The sequence below is a fragment of the Penaeus monodon genome, chromosome 37, assembly GCF_015228065.2.
Source record: "Penaeus monodon isolate SGIC_2016 chromosome 37, NSTDA_Pmon_1, whole genome shotgun sequence".
Classification (NCBI taxonomy): Eukaryota; Metazoa; Arthropoda; class Malacostraca; order Decapoda; family Penaeidae; genus Penaeus; species Penaeus monodon.
Genome location: NC_051422.1, coordinates 15096056 through 15111055, shown reverse-complemented (window position 1 = coordinate 15111055; position 15000 = coordinate 15096056). Strand labels below are relative to the sequence as shown.

The following is a 15000-nucleotide window of genomic DNA, read 5'->3' as shown; positions in this document are numbered from 1 at the left end:
CTCGGCCGTGGGCTTCAACAAGGAGTACATGGCGTGGGCGAGGGAGGCGCAGCAACAGCAGCCGCGCCCCCAGCCGGGCAAGAAGAGCCCCCCGCCCGTGTCGGTCGCAGCCGCCCAGCCGCCGCCCGTGCAGACACAGGTGCCCACACTGCCACAGCCCCCTCAACAGCAGGCGCCGCACCAGCCCCCACAACAGCCGCAGCAGCAGCCCCCGCCCTTGCAGCACAACACGGGCGTGCAGGGCCAGCCGCCGCAGGTCGTCACGCCCCCGAATCAACTCACGCCCATCTCGCTCCCGTCTGGCACAGGTAAGCCCCCTTCCTCCAGTGTTATCCGTGTAGTGTTAAGTTCGTGTTAACTCAGTGTTGTGTTATGTTGGTGCTGTGGTGCTCGCTCTTACGTCTTGTTAGTGAAGTGTTATCTTCGTGAAGTGTTGTGTTAGTGGTGCCTTTATGCGATGTTTGTGCGGTGTTAGTTTTCGTTAATCTCGTTAATAATAATGTGCATTCTTCAGCGAGGATTCTTTAAGAAAAGAAAGAAAACACAGGCACATACGTCTACCTAATCACATATATAGTTTAGAAAAACAGTCGATGCAAACCTGCTTATAGTTACATAAAATAGAAATTCATTAGATAAGCATACGACTCGCGGATTTCACTTCTCAAAATTTCCACGATCATCGACAAACCTCCTCCGACTCCCGAAAAAAAGTCAAAATTTGGTATTCCTTTCAAACGCAGGTCGTCAAACACAAAAATCTTATTCGGTGTCACAACCTCCGTCTCCTTCGCTGGTTCTTGAATTCATTTATTTCTTCCTCGATTTTCTTCGGATTTTTGGCTTCGGAGGACATATTTCTTGCCTCGTTTGACAGATATTTCCGCTCCTTTCACACTCGGGCACTGTCTCTGTGTTTATCTCTCGTTCTCTCTCCGTCTCTCGCTTTTCTGTCTGTTTTTTTGTGGGTCGGTTCCTCTTTGGTCTCACTTTGTCCCTGTTTGTTTGTTTTTCCGTCTTTGTTTGTCTCTCTCAATCTCTCTCTCTCTCTCTCTCTCTCTCTCTCTCTCTCTCTCTCTCTCTCTCTCTCTCTCTCTCTCTCTCTCTCTCTCTCTCGCTCTCTCTCTCTCTCTCTCTCACTCTCTCTCTCTCTCTTACCATCTATCTATCCATCTATCATATATCTACCTGTCTTCCTCCTCACATCCCCCTCTAAAGCCCTCCTTATCTCCCCTCCTCCCTTCTTTCTCTCCTCTCCTTCCCTCTCCTCATCTCCACCTTGCCTTCCATACCAAAGGCTTATGCACCCCGACGCCCCCCTCCCTCTCTGTCACGCCTTTTATTGTTTATTATCGTTTTCTGTTGCTTCCTTTTCCCATCATCCGTCATCGCCTTCGCCTCTTTGTCACTGTCATCTCCTGTGGCTCTCTCCTGACGCTGTCTTCCGCCCCCGTCTTCGGTTCTGTCGACAAGAAGGAAAAAAGAAGTTGCAGTCATCATCGTCTTGTCCTGGTGGTTTTGCTTTTTTTGTTTTGTTTTTGGTTTTGGTTTTAGACTTTTGCCGTGTTCTCTGTCTTGTCTTTATGTGTATATAGTTCTTAGTGCTTTTCTCCTCCTCTGTCTTTCTTTATTTCTTTCTATTTTTTATCAGCATTGTCTTTTCTTCTTCCTCCTTCTCCTCTTTCTCTGTTTCTTCTATATCGCCATCCTTCTTCTCTATCCGATCTTTCTTCATACTCCCTTATTCACTTCTTTCTCCTCCTCCTCCTCTTCTTTTTCTACCATTTCTTCCATGTCCCCCTTATCCTCCTTATCCTCCTCCTCTTTCTCCTCCTCCTCCTGATCTTCTTTCTCCTCCTCCTCCTTCTCCAACACCTGTTCTCGTCCTCGACCCGGCCGACCCAGCGAGCGAGCGAGTCGGGGTCATAACTCAGTAGTGCCACAGTGCCATTCTTCAGGACAGGGGCTCGACTCGTGGCACTCGATCACCGGGCGAGTCATCACCTGACACCGCCTCTACCAGTGCCATATTTTACTCCGGGGAAGAGGGGGGGAAGGGCGTTGGGGGAGAGGGATGGGGGGAGAGGGTATAGAGGGAGGAAGGAAGGAAGGAGGGTATAGGGAAAGGATGGGGATGGAGGAGGAGGGAGGGAATAAGGGATAGAGGAGGAGGAGGAGGAGAAGGGGGTAAGGGGTAAGGGGCAAGGAACTAGAGAGAGAGAAGGGGGGGGGGAGAGGGGGTTACACGACCCTTCCGAGGATACGCAGCATCGATTTTTCTTCTTTCGGGAACTGTGACACTTTGGAAGGAAAACAATTTGATTATGTGGGTGGGTTTATCGGTCCCGGTTTACGACGCCGACGGGACTGGGGGTGTGGGGGTGGAGGGGGGGGGGCGGAGGGATCGTTGGGGAAGGAAGGAAGGGGAGGGGAATGGGGGGGGAGGGGGTGAATGACGTAGGGAGCCAATGGTGTGTGTGTAGGAGGGTGGGGAGGGGGGTAGAGGAGGAAGGGAGAGATGCGGAGAGAAGGAAATTATGTGTTGATATATTTGCTGGGATATCATTATCATTTCTTATTCTTTTTTCTTTTTTTTTTTTTTCTTTCTTTCTTTTTTTTTCTTTCTTTTTTACTTTGTGCCAGCCTCTTTTTCGGGTGTTGGGGGGTGAGGCTCCATTTATATTTTTCCATAATAATGATAATAGTTACATATAATTTTAAAAAATAACGACGAAATCAATCACAATAAAAACAACATAAGCATCAATAACGAAAACCAGAGACAGAAAGAGAGAGAGAGAGAGAGAGAGAGAGAGAGAGAGAGAGAGAGAGAGAGAGAGAGAGAGAGAGAGAGAGAGAGAGAAAGAGAAAGAGAGAGAGAGAGAGAAGAGAGAGAGAGAGAGAGAGAGAGAGAGAGAGAGAGAGAGAGAGAGAGAGAGAGAGAGAGAGAGAGAGAGAGAGAGAGAGCGAGAGAGAGTAGAAGTTAGTGTTGCACGCAAGCCTCCAATATGTAATAGTTATATTCCTTAAATTACCCATTCGAGACTCCAGTCGTGTTAAAGCCTCGCTCTAAAGTTGATTGAAGACTTGACAAGTTGGGAGAAGTGTTGATGTGTTAAGCCTCTACTTACTGGCTTCTGAGGCTCGTGAAATAGATTTTTTTCAATGCATATCGTTATTCTATTTTTTTTTTTTTTTTTACGTGTAACTAATCTTTTTTTTTTTTTTTTTTTTAACATGTGATCTCATCTACTATATTTATCCATGATTTCATTAATTTATCCTCCTTTCTTTATCTCCTTCCTAGATTGTTTTTTTTTTCCCTCGCCACTTCCATTTCCTTCCAACCATTTTCCAAAATTTCTCTTTTCTCTCCTAACATAACGTAACATCCGGGAATCGAAAGCTACAGTCGAACATATTTCGTGCTGATGATGACCGTTTCCCATTATCACCCATTATCGCTTGTTTGTCGACTTATTTGTCTGAATTGGCTTTAAATGGTCGAACAGCGACGCGGAAATGGCCATAATTATCTCGCAATATCCCGCGATTTCCCGAGAAAGGCGAGAGAGTGTTTTGTTTCCCGTTTTCTGTGATGGAGACATGATGTTCTGGGTCGTTTTTTTTTAGGATTTTAGTATTATTGGTTTTATCTTTTCTTTCTTAACTGTTGTGGATTTATTTTGGGATAATTATTTGAAACAGAAGAGAAAAGAATATTTCGCTGATCTGTTTCTGTCGATTTTTTTTTTCTTTTTTTTATCTTGGCTTTCCTTTCTCTGTCTGCCCCCCCCCCCCCTCTCTCTCTCTCTCTCTCTCTCTCTCTCTCTCTCTCTCTCTCTCTCTCTCTCTCTCTCTCTCTCTCTCTCTCTCTCTCTCTCTCTCTCTATCTATCTATCTATCTATCTATCTACCTATCTATCTATCTCTTCCTGTATCTATCTATATATCTATCTATCTGACTGCCACGAACTAACACACTGACATACACGTGTATTCCAAGATATAATTACTAGAAATATATTTTTTTCTTCGCTGACTTCCAACTGCAATTCTAGTACACGCCACATGCAATTGTCTTTTGTTGCAAACGTGACTCGGGCGGTTGCGTGGAGGAGCCAGGGTCGCGTGCGGGCGGTTTGCAATGCATGTCTCGGTTGCAGATTAGTGCAATAAATGATGAAAGTGGATGAATTTGATTTTTTTTCGAAGGGTGGGGGGAGGGGGGGAGGGAGTGTGTGTCTGAGTGGGAGGGGGAGGGGGGTTTGGTGTTTTTTGTTTTGTTTTGTTTTGTATTTTCTTTGTATGTCTTGTTTTTGTTTCTACATATCACTTGTTGTGAAGACCAGTATATTTCTGAGTTTTTCTTTTTGTATTTGATTTTTCTTTGATCTCAATACATCATACATTTACAAGTCAACACACACACACACACACACACATACACACACACACACACACACACACACACACACACACACACACACACACACACACACACACACACACACACACACAAACAAACAAACAATCTCTTTCTCACACACCAACAAGCAAACAAACAAAAAAACACAATAATCTCCCCCACCCCCACACCCCCCAAAAAAAAAAAAAAACTCCACACAACAAAACCAACAACAAAGAACAACAACAAACAAACGCAAATCCCCCTCCATCCGTCATAATCAACAAGAAGCTGGTTTATTCCTCGCAACTGCCACTGACCACATTATCAGGCAGATAGGAAACCCCGCCATGGAATTCTTGACCGGCTCTTTGACGGATTGTCTGACAGGACGCTGGAATCGAGTGAGTGCATTATTCCCCGACATCCTGTCCCCATTCCCGGAGGTTTGTGGGAATGGAGGTGGAGGGAAGGAGGAGGGAGGGTGGGTGGGTGGGAGGGAAGTTGGGAAGGGTGGGAGGAGGGAATGGGAAAAGGGGGGGGGAGGAAGTAGGGGGGGGATAGGGGTGGGAGTGGGTAGGAGAAGGAGGGGGAGGGAGAGAGAGGGTGGGAGGGGGGAGGGAGAAGGGGACGAGAGGCTTTAGGAGTTGAGGGAGGGGGATAAGAAGATAGGAGGAAGAAGGCATAGGGAAAATAAGAAAAAAAAGAGGGAGATGGATGGATGAGGGAGAAAAGAGAGGCAGTGGAGCAGAGAAAGTAGAGAGGAAAAGGAAGAGAGAACGAAATACAGAGCATAAGTAGAAATTCATCTTCCTAATTTAGTTTATTCATTTTTTTCCTTCCTCTTCTTCCTTCTCCTTCCCCCTTTTTATCTACCTCCACCTTCCTCTCTATCTTTCCCTTCGTTCCCTAACACACACACACAATCATACACACACACACACACACACACACACACACACACACACACACACACACACACACAAACACACGAACTCCCACCACCATACAACATCACTACCAATGAATTCAACCATCTATCTATCTCTATCTATCGAACACCAACTAGCATAGCGTGAGATAAAGTGTAGGTTTTGCAGTCAAGTTGGCTAGCATTTGACAGGGATTTGACCGATTGCGGCTATGTGTCAATGGGCGGTCAGTCCCTTGCTTGATATGAGGGGAAAATGGCCAGCGAGTCTCATTAACTCGGGACTTATATAGATGGTGTTACTTTCATCTTTTTTATTGTTTTTTTTTTTCTTGTATTTTGGGGGTTTGGATATTTGTTTGTGTTGTTGGTATTATAATTCTTGTTAGTTTTTCTTTATCGTCATTAATATTATTGATATCAATATTGACATTACGACTACTACTACTACTACTACTACTACTACAACTACTATTACTACTACTATTACTGCTACTACTACTACTACTACTCCTACTACTACTACTACTACTACTACTACTACTACTACTACTACTACTGCTACTACTACTACCATCACTACTACCACCACCACCATATACTTTGTAATGAATAAACACATCATCGTTTTCGTGTATTTTCAAGTTTTGTCTTTCGAAAACAAAGTAGAAAGTTCCTCTTACTTATTAATCTTTCTGATGCAAGTGAAGTAACCCCGAATGGATTTTCCTGCAGACACTCACGCACGCACGCAAGAAAGCATAGAGACACGCACTCCTATGAGAAAAGACAGGGATAGACATACATGTGTTCGAATCCATCGTTGAGAGATATTCGTAGCATTGATATCGTTCAAATGAAGACATGCACACACTTGGAAATAAATACATACATATACACGAAACTAGCTACATGCTTACATAAACATAAACGTAAACAACCACACATATTTAAACACACATGGCCACACGCATGCATACACACACACAAACACAGTCACATACTTAAATATATCCACTTACATAGACGCACACAAATATAGCCACACACACACAAACACGGCCACATGCAAATAAACACAGACACATACAAATGAACACAGCCACATACATATAAACATAGCCACATACACCAACATGGCCAGACACGAACATACAATAAACAAACCCCAAGAATCACATCTTGAGACGCCTTCTCAGTCCCCTCAATTCCCCCTCCTCTCCCCTCCTTCACTCCCCCTCCCTACACCCCTCCTCCCCTAAGAACGGCTGGACATCTGACCCCTCTCTCCTCCCCTACCTTCCCCTCCCTCCCCCTCCCCCCACCACAAAACCCAGGGAACACGAAGAAAATTAATTCCAGCTTCGATTTTGTCAATGGGCAGTGATGGATCGCCTGGGACCAGTCTGAGTCGGGATGAAACCATTTTCCCTCTCTGTTTATTGTATTTCCGTCTTCTTTTCGCTTTTCCGAGTGTCCTTTTTCATGTTTTTTTTTGTACTGAGATGGGGGGGTATGTTGTAAGTGATTTTCCATTAATTCTTTGCTTTTACTCATACTTAGTGATACACACGTATCATTCATATGCTCGAACATGCATAAGTGCGTCCATATAAGTATACACACACACGCTCGCACACACACACACACACACACACACACACACACACACACACACACACACACACACACACACACACACACACTCTCTCTCTCTCTCTCTCTCTCTCTCTCTCTCTCTCTCTCTCTCTCTCTCTCTCTCTCTCTCTCTCTCTCTCTCTCTCACACCCACACACACCCACACACCACACACACACACACACACACACACATACACACACACACACACACACACACACACACACACACATACACACACATACACACACACACACACACACACACACACACACACACACACACACACACACACACACACACACACACACACACACACACACACACACACAATATATATATATATATATATATATATATATATATATATATATATATATATATATATATATATATATCAGACTTGTGTCGTGCTGTAAAACGATACACTAAAGTCGAAACCTTTAACAGCTGTAGCGTCAGTTGAGAAAAAGTGCCTTGTCATTGTGCAGGTTATTCTATTAATCTGCACTTTATAACCATCAAATTCCCCGTTAGAGATGTTCGTTCCTTTAACTAAAGGAAAGTAATAATATCTCCTATGAATAAATCCGCCACAGTCTCAGGAAAACGCAAAAGAAAAGGCCATTTTGAAGACTTTTTCTACAATGTGTAAAAGTCAACAGTATCTCCCGTGTCAATAATGATACATGCGTCATCACATAGAAAACGGAGTAGTTTTAGAATATGTTACTTTTCTCTCCCTCGTAATGTCGGAAAATTATATTTAAACGGGAATGATAAATATAAGAGAAAAAAAAATCGATGAAAGGTGATAAAGTAATGAGAAAAATGCTTTGGTTCGTATACACATGCAGAAGAAATAGGAGAGAGAGAGAGGGGGAGAGAGAGAGAGAGAGAGAGAGAGAGAGAGAGAGAGAGAGAGAGAGAGAGAGAGAGAGAGAGAGAGAGAGAGAGAGAGATGGAGGAAGAGAGAAGCAGGCAACAGCGGCCAGGTGACGAGAGTTTGGTCAGGTTGAGTCAACAGCCAATGTTTAAACGCGACCGACACAGTGCTCAGTAAAACAACCTCTTTGTACTTACTGTTAAATGCTTTATTTGCTAGCATCGACGGGAGGGAAAATATTATATAACACATTTCTTTTTCTGTCTCTCCTCTACTTTTTTTCTTCTTTCTGAAGCATTCTCTCGTAATATTTGCATTAGGATAGATGATGCTTTGGGTTTCGTCTGTTTTTTTTTTTTTTTTTTTTTTTTTTTTGTGAAAAGTCTCTCATCTTAATCGGTGTTTATGTAAATGTTTCCGTGACTGAGCGAAAATCGTTCGGTTTAAATGTATATTTTTCCCCGCTCTCATTTTTATGCAGATTATTTTCTTCCATAGCAAAGCCAATGAGAATGGAATCGAACAGTTCATCTCTCTCTCTGTCTCTCTCTCTCTTTCTCTATCTATCTATCTACCTATCTATCCATCACTCTCTCTCTCTCTCTCTCTCTCTCTCTCTCTCTCTCTTCCTCCCTCCCTCTCTCTCTCTCTCTTTTCTTTATCTTCGTGTCATTATTTACTCTCATTCCACCAGCCTCGGCATCAAAGGCCACCGCTAAGTAAAGACAAAGAAAAAATGGAAGCGAGGATGTCATGCAACCTTTCCTGTATTTTGCGAGAAGGCAGGATTTCGTTCGCTTTGACTGACAGTGCAAAGAATCTTCATGGATGACGTGTACAGGGGGGCTTGAGGGGGGCGGGGTGGGGGAGGGGGGAAGAAGGGGGGAGGGGGGGAAGAGGGGTGGGAAAGGGAGGTGGGAGTGGGGGTGGGGGTGGGAAAGGGAGGTGGGAGTGGGGGAAGAGGGGGGAAACGGAGGTGGGAGTGGGGGGAAGAGGGGGAAGGAGGATGGGGAAGAGGAGTTCAGAGGAGGGTGAGTGGGGGGGGGGGGAGGGAATGGGTGGAAAGGGGGAAGGAGGGAAGAGAAGAAGGAGATTTGTGGGAAGGGGAGGAGGTTGGGGAAGGGGGAAGAGAGAAGGAGGTTGGAGGATGGGGGAGGGGGGTGAAAGATTAGGAAGTTTGGGAGGTCGAGGATGGGTGAGGGGAGATGGTGGAGGGTAGGTGGGAGGATAAAGGAGGGGAAGAGGGAGGGGAAGGAGGAAGGGAGGGAGAGGGAGAAGCTGGGAGTGGAAGGAGGAGAAGGGGAGGCTTGTGTGAAGGAGAGAGGGGGGGAGTGGAAGAAGTGGGAGAAGGGGGGAGGCGGGGGGTTAGATTTCTCTTATGTGTTTTTTTTTTTCTTTTTCCTCTTCTTCTTCTTCACTTTTTTTTGGTACAATTCTAAGCTTTTACTTTGGATGTTCCTTTTAATAGGTTCAATGACATTTTAAAGAAAACATTGTCTCATATCGCTTCATCTATGTTATTATTATAACCATTATTACCATAACCTTTATCATTAACATTGCAGTTATTGTTATTATTACTACATTTGCCATTATTATTGTTGTTCGTCTTGTCATCTTTATTATCAATTATTATAAATTTTCTTAATCTCTCTTTCTCTTATTTTCTCCTTTTAGTATTTTACTTTCTCGCTTTTCCTTCATTTGTTCTCTCCTCTCTCTTTATTCCTTTTTCCTTTCTCCCTTTCTATCCCTTTTCTTTTCTCCTTTCCTTTTGTCTTTCTGCCCTTGTTCTTTTTATCGCCTCTTTTTCATCTCCCTTCTTTCTCTCCCTTTTTTTCTCCTTTCTCCTGTCGTTTCTCTCTCTCTCTCTCTCTCTCTCTCTCTCTCTCTCTCTCTCTCTCTCTCTCTCTCTCTCTCTCTCTCTCTCTCTCTCTCTCTCTCTCTCTCTCTTCCTCCCCACCCTCTCTTTCTCTCTTTTCCTCTCCTCCCCTTCTCTCTCTCTCTCTCCCTCTCCTCCCCCCTCTTTCTTTCTCTTCCTCCTCCTTCCTCTCTTTCCCCACTTCCTTTCTCCCGCCCCCTCTCGAGTTTTATAGTGAGTGTAACCATCCGTTCGATTGTCTGAGGGATCGAGTGCTTTCGGACACTTACGTAAGATGGATCACGCTGGCGGGGGGTTGTTGGGGATGGGGTGGGGTGGGAGGTGGGGGGTTGGAGGGGGTAGAGGTTTGGAGGGGGTAGGGGGCGGGGGTAGGGGAGTTGGGGTGGGGTTTGGAGGGGGTAGGGGGCGGGGGTAGGGGAGTTGGGGTGGGGTTGATGGAGGGGGATGTGTGGGCTGGTGGGTGGGGGCCGGGAGTTGGAGGAGGGGGGGATAGGTAGGGTCTGTAGGGATGGTAGGGGGATAGGGGGAGGGGAGGGGGGAGGGGTGGGGGTAAGGGGGGAGCGATGAGAAGGGAAGGGGATGGAGGAGAAAAGATATATAAATATAAGAATGGAAAAATATGTCCGTAAAAAGTATGCCCGTCTGTTTGTACGAATGAGAGAGACGTCGATAAAGAACGGAGGATAAAGAGGGAAATAAAAAGAAACTAGGAAACTAAGCTTATCGCTTATGTAGTTGTGTAATACCTATAACTATTATCAACTATAAAATAACTTTAATTATAAAAAAAAAAGAAGAAAAACAGATGAAATCAAACATTCAAAACCATCCTAATTTTAACTCCCCTCCCCCCTCCCCACTCCCCCTCCCCCTCTCTCCCCCGCCCTTGCCTCCCGTTAAAGTCACGTTAAGAAAACCATCGCCCACCCATGCCATACGCCCTGGGCACGTTTCTTACTTAGCTCACGCCCATCTGATGCCCCCTTCCCCCTCCCCCTTCCCCCTTCCCCCTCCCCCTTCCCCCTCCTTCTGCCCTTCGTCTCTTCTCTACCTTTCCTCTCCTTTCTTTTGTTTACTTCTCTTTCTTCTTCTTCGTCCCTACCTTCTTCACTCCTTTCTTTATCCTCTCTTCCCTTTCTTAACTTCTCCTACCTCTCTTCTTCCTTATTACCCTTCTTCCCTCGTTCCTTCCACCTTCCTTCCTTCCTTTACTCCTCCTCTTCCCTTTCAATTCTTCCCTACCTATCTCTTCCCTCCTCCTTCTTTCATCCCGGTCTTCCCCCCTTCCCCTTTCCCCATTCCCTCCCCAATCCCTTCCCCCTTCCCCCTTCCCCTTCCTCCTTCCTTCCCCATTCCCTCCCCAATCCCTTCCCCCTTCCCCTTCCTTCCTCCCTCCCCATTCCCTTCCCCCTTACCCCCTTCCCCTTCCTCCTTCCCTCCCTATTCCCTCCCCAATCCCTTACCCCCTTCCCCCTCCCCCCCACCCGAAAGCCCTGAGGCGGATGTCTGAAGCTTTCGCAGACAACACCGAGACTCCAATTTGTCACAAAAAGAAGCTTTACGATCATTTGTTAGTACTATACGCACCCCACCACCCCTTCCCTCCACCCCTTCCCTCCACCCGTGCCAGCCCCCCCCCCCCCCACTGTGGGTGACAGGAAGGAGATTACGGGTCCAAGAATGTACTTATCGTCCCCCTCCCTCCCCCCTTTTTATTTTATTTATTTTTTATCTTTTTAAGACGGTTTGATTTATAATTTGTGAAAGAAAATTCGTGACGAAGGAAAATAGATATATATATCTTAAACGATGATAATGATAATAAGAATGAGATGAAGAGGACGAAGAAGAGTAGAGAAAAAAATAGTAATAGCATAATAATAATAATATTGCTACTACTATTACTACTACTACTACTACTACTATAATAATAATAATAATAATAATAATAATAATAATAATGAGAAGAAGAAGAACAAGAAGAGGAAGAAGACGAAGAAACACCGAGAAAAAGCTCTGTATGCAAAGCTCGCCAGCATGACAAGCTCATTCTGTTGAGCGGATTAGACTTGTCTCAGTCAAAGCTTTACGTTCACAAGGTGGTCTGTATCATCTACGAAGCTTGGGCTCGTAAATATTCCATATTTTCTTTGTTCCGTTGAATTATTCTATTTATTTATTCTAAAGCCGTTTTCTTTATCAGTCTGTCTGTTTACTTTTTTTTTCGCTTATGATATGAATTACCTTATGGGAGGTAAAGGAGAAATGTTTTTATCCACCTTGAAATTCAGGAAACATAGTCACACGTGTAGCATATTCGCGTACATGTATTTAATCCTGTCTAGAAAAAAAGATAAAGAGAGAGAGAAAAAAACACACACAAAAACGAGAAGAAGAAGAAGAGAGAGAGAGAGAGAGAGAGAGAGAGAGAGAGAGAGAGAGAGAGAGAGAGAGAGAGAGAGAGAGATAAAAGCACTTTAAAGAGAACAGAGGTTAAAGATGTAGGGCAACCTGTAAGACAAACAGTTTAGAATTAACTATTCCGACACACCCACAAAACCCACTCTTGTTACGCCTGCCGCTCACGCCCACGCCCGCGGTTATAGCAGTCTAAGTATGGTTTGTTCGGAGGAATACTCGAATTAGGTATCTTTCTATCTTATATAGGAGTAATATCTATCTGTCTATATACATATATACATATATACATACAAACATATAAATATATGTATCTATCTATCTATCAATATGTTCTTATTCTTCCTTTCGTTCTTTTCTTTTTACCACTTTTTTTACATCAAAATCTATATACCTGTCGGTCTGTACATTAATATCGATTTATTTCAGGATATCATCAATTTCTATTTCTGTTATTAGCGATCATCAAAATAGCTTAGAAATATTATACCTCTCAATCATTGTCTTGGTATGAAAGAGCGACTCGTTTTATCTGATCGATTATTGTCTACTTGTCGTGAAAAATGGAAATTATATCAGTTTCTGGACGATTTGACATAGTGCAGGTTGCGCGCCGACTCTCTTTGCGTATTTGTTCTTTGAGGTTATTGATTGTGTTCTCAGTTCGTAGGGATTTAGTCTTGTGTAGCTTTATGTATCCTTATGTATGTATCCTCATCACTGATACAGTTTACAGTCACTTTTTTTTTTTTTTTTAGCAAAAACGCTTTCGTTAATTATTATGTACCATGAAAATACCGTGTCATCTCCTGTTCGTTTGAATCTAACGAAGGCTTCCTCTCCCTCCCGCAGAGTACGACGGCAGCGACGGCGTCAGCGTGAACGGCAGCTCCGGAGGCCAGGGCGGCGGGCCGGCCAAGCGCGCCCGCACGGCCTACACGTCGGCGCAGCTGGTGGAGCTGGAGAAGGAGTTCCACTTCAACCGCTACCTCTGCCGCCCCAGGAGGATCGAGATGGCCGCCCTCCTCAACCTGTCCGAGCGCCAGATCAAGATCTGGTTCCAGAACCGAAGGATGAAGTACAAGAAGGAGCAGAAGGCCAAGGGCGGCACCGACAAGAGCCCCAGCCCCCCCTGCTCGTCGCCCGCCACCTCCATGCCGCCCATGTCGCCCTCCGGCGAAGTGACGACCCTCTCCCCGCCCTCGCAGTGCCACTCCGCCAGCGCCTGCCACGGCCCCACGAGCCTCCCGAACTCGTCTTCCCACGGCCCCTCCGTCCAGCGCCAGGCACAGCTGCAGCACGAAGCCCACCACTTCGTCGTCGCCGCCGCCAGCAGCTGCAGCGGCCCCACGCAGCCCCACGGCGCCGTCATGAGCACGGCCATGTCCGGCCCCCACGGGTCCTTGCCGCACTACATGGGGCCGCCGCCCTTCCCGCCGACGTCCATGCAGGACATGCTGCCCCTGGGGGTGTCTCAGGCCCACGTGGCGCCGCCCCCGCACATGCGCGACGTCCGCCACGACATGCACCTGGGGCACCAGGCCGTGCCCGAGTTCCCCCCGTGCTCGCTGGCCCAGCTGCACCCCCAGCCGCAGATGACGCAGGACATGACTAAAAAGTCCTCCGGCGGGTGGGTGGTGCCCAGCCTGCAGGCCCACACGCCCAACGCCGCCATGGGCAACCTGGCGAGCTTCCCTTCGCCGCCCCACGAGGCCGACGAGAAGCTCGTCTCGCTCTAGGCCTCCCGGGCGGCGGAGGCGCCCTATGTGACTGGCTGCAAGGACCTCCTCGTCCTTCGATTGTGGACTGTAAGCTCCGGCAGATGTTGCCGCCGGATTCCAGGTTCTTCACGGTCCATTAGCGCCGGACTCTAGGACTCCCAGCGTCCTTCGCCGAGGACGGGCCGCTACTTCTGGCGGATCCCGCTCAGCGCGCGAGGGCTCATCAAGGCCCGTCGTCACCTGTCGAATTCGAATCGGGAACTCTAGGCTGCGCTGGACTAGAGAACTTCTAGCTTGCTCGACAACACTGGACTCCAGAAACTCTTGTGTAACAAATAAACTTGGTGCGTAGGATAACAACTCCCTGCTTTCTCAGGGACTTCTGTAAAGTGTAATCTATTTTATATTATGTACTGATAATGCTTCCCAGTCAACACATCCGAATTATATATTTGTGATTAATTGTAGTATGTAGCTTGTAAGGTCTTGTCTCTGGGTAAAATAACAGTTAAATGTCAAAATCGAATGTTTTTTTTCCCTCCTTCAATATCACATCCCCCGAGCCTTAATGCCCCTCGGGTCTGACAGCCCCAACAACAGCTGTCAACAGTAAGGGCAGGGAAGCCATGATCCAACCGAGCCCTGGCGCCTCACACACCCAGATCGGACACACGGGCGCTTGTCCGGTAAATACATCAGTTATCCCTGAAGCCGGTGACGTGGTACCGGGCGACAGACGACAGGCAGTTGTATTCAAAGGTTTATACTGTGAACGGCGCATAATGTACGTAATGCTTGGGTTATTCACACGCATTTTCCAAATTGTATCGCTCATCATCAAAATGTTTGCCTGTCTGAGATCCACCACAGCGCGCCAGCCAATGATTCCCATCTGGCCGGCAATGCAACGCACAAATTGAGAATGTTTCGTACGAATTGTACCTACTGCTTTCCGGCCTCAAAATGGAAATTGAAATGTGCTGCATCTCTGAATAAGCAAAGGGATTAGGTATCAGAATAGAGACGACAGCGTTAAGGTAGCAGAGTGTGTGGCAATGTCAACGTGTGATTGGCTGTGTCAGGGGGTGTGTCCTCATCCGTCATTGGTCGGCGATT

The 15000-nt window shown here is 46.2% G+C and overlaps 1 protein-coding gene across 1 annotated transcript in view; it reads left to right on the top strand.

Moving 5' to 3' along the window:
• Positions 1–14392, top strand: part of LOC119596145 (homeobox protein Hox-A3-like) — a 14828-nt gene extending 436 nt beyond the window's left edge. The window contains exons 1-2 of the mRNA XM_037945314.1: positions 1–308; positions 13016–14392. The exon at positions 1–308 is cut by the window's left edge and continues 436 nt beyond it. Of these exons, the coding sequence (XP_037801242.1) occupies positions 1–308; positions 13016–13902 (1195 nt within the window). The 3' untranslated portion in view covers positions 13903–14392. The remainder of the gene's footprint in view (positions 309–13015) is intronic.
• Positions 14393–15000: the final 608 nt, after the last annotated feature.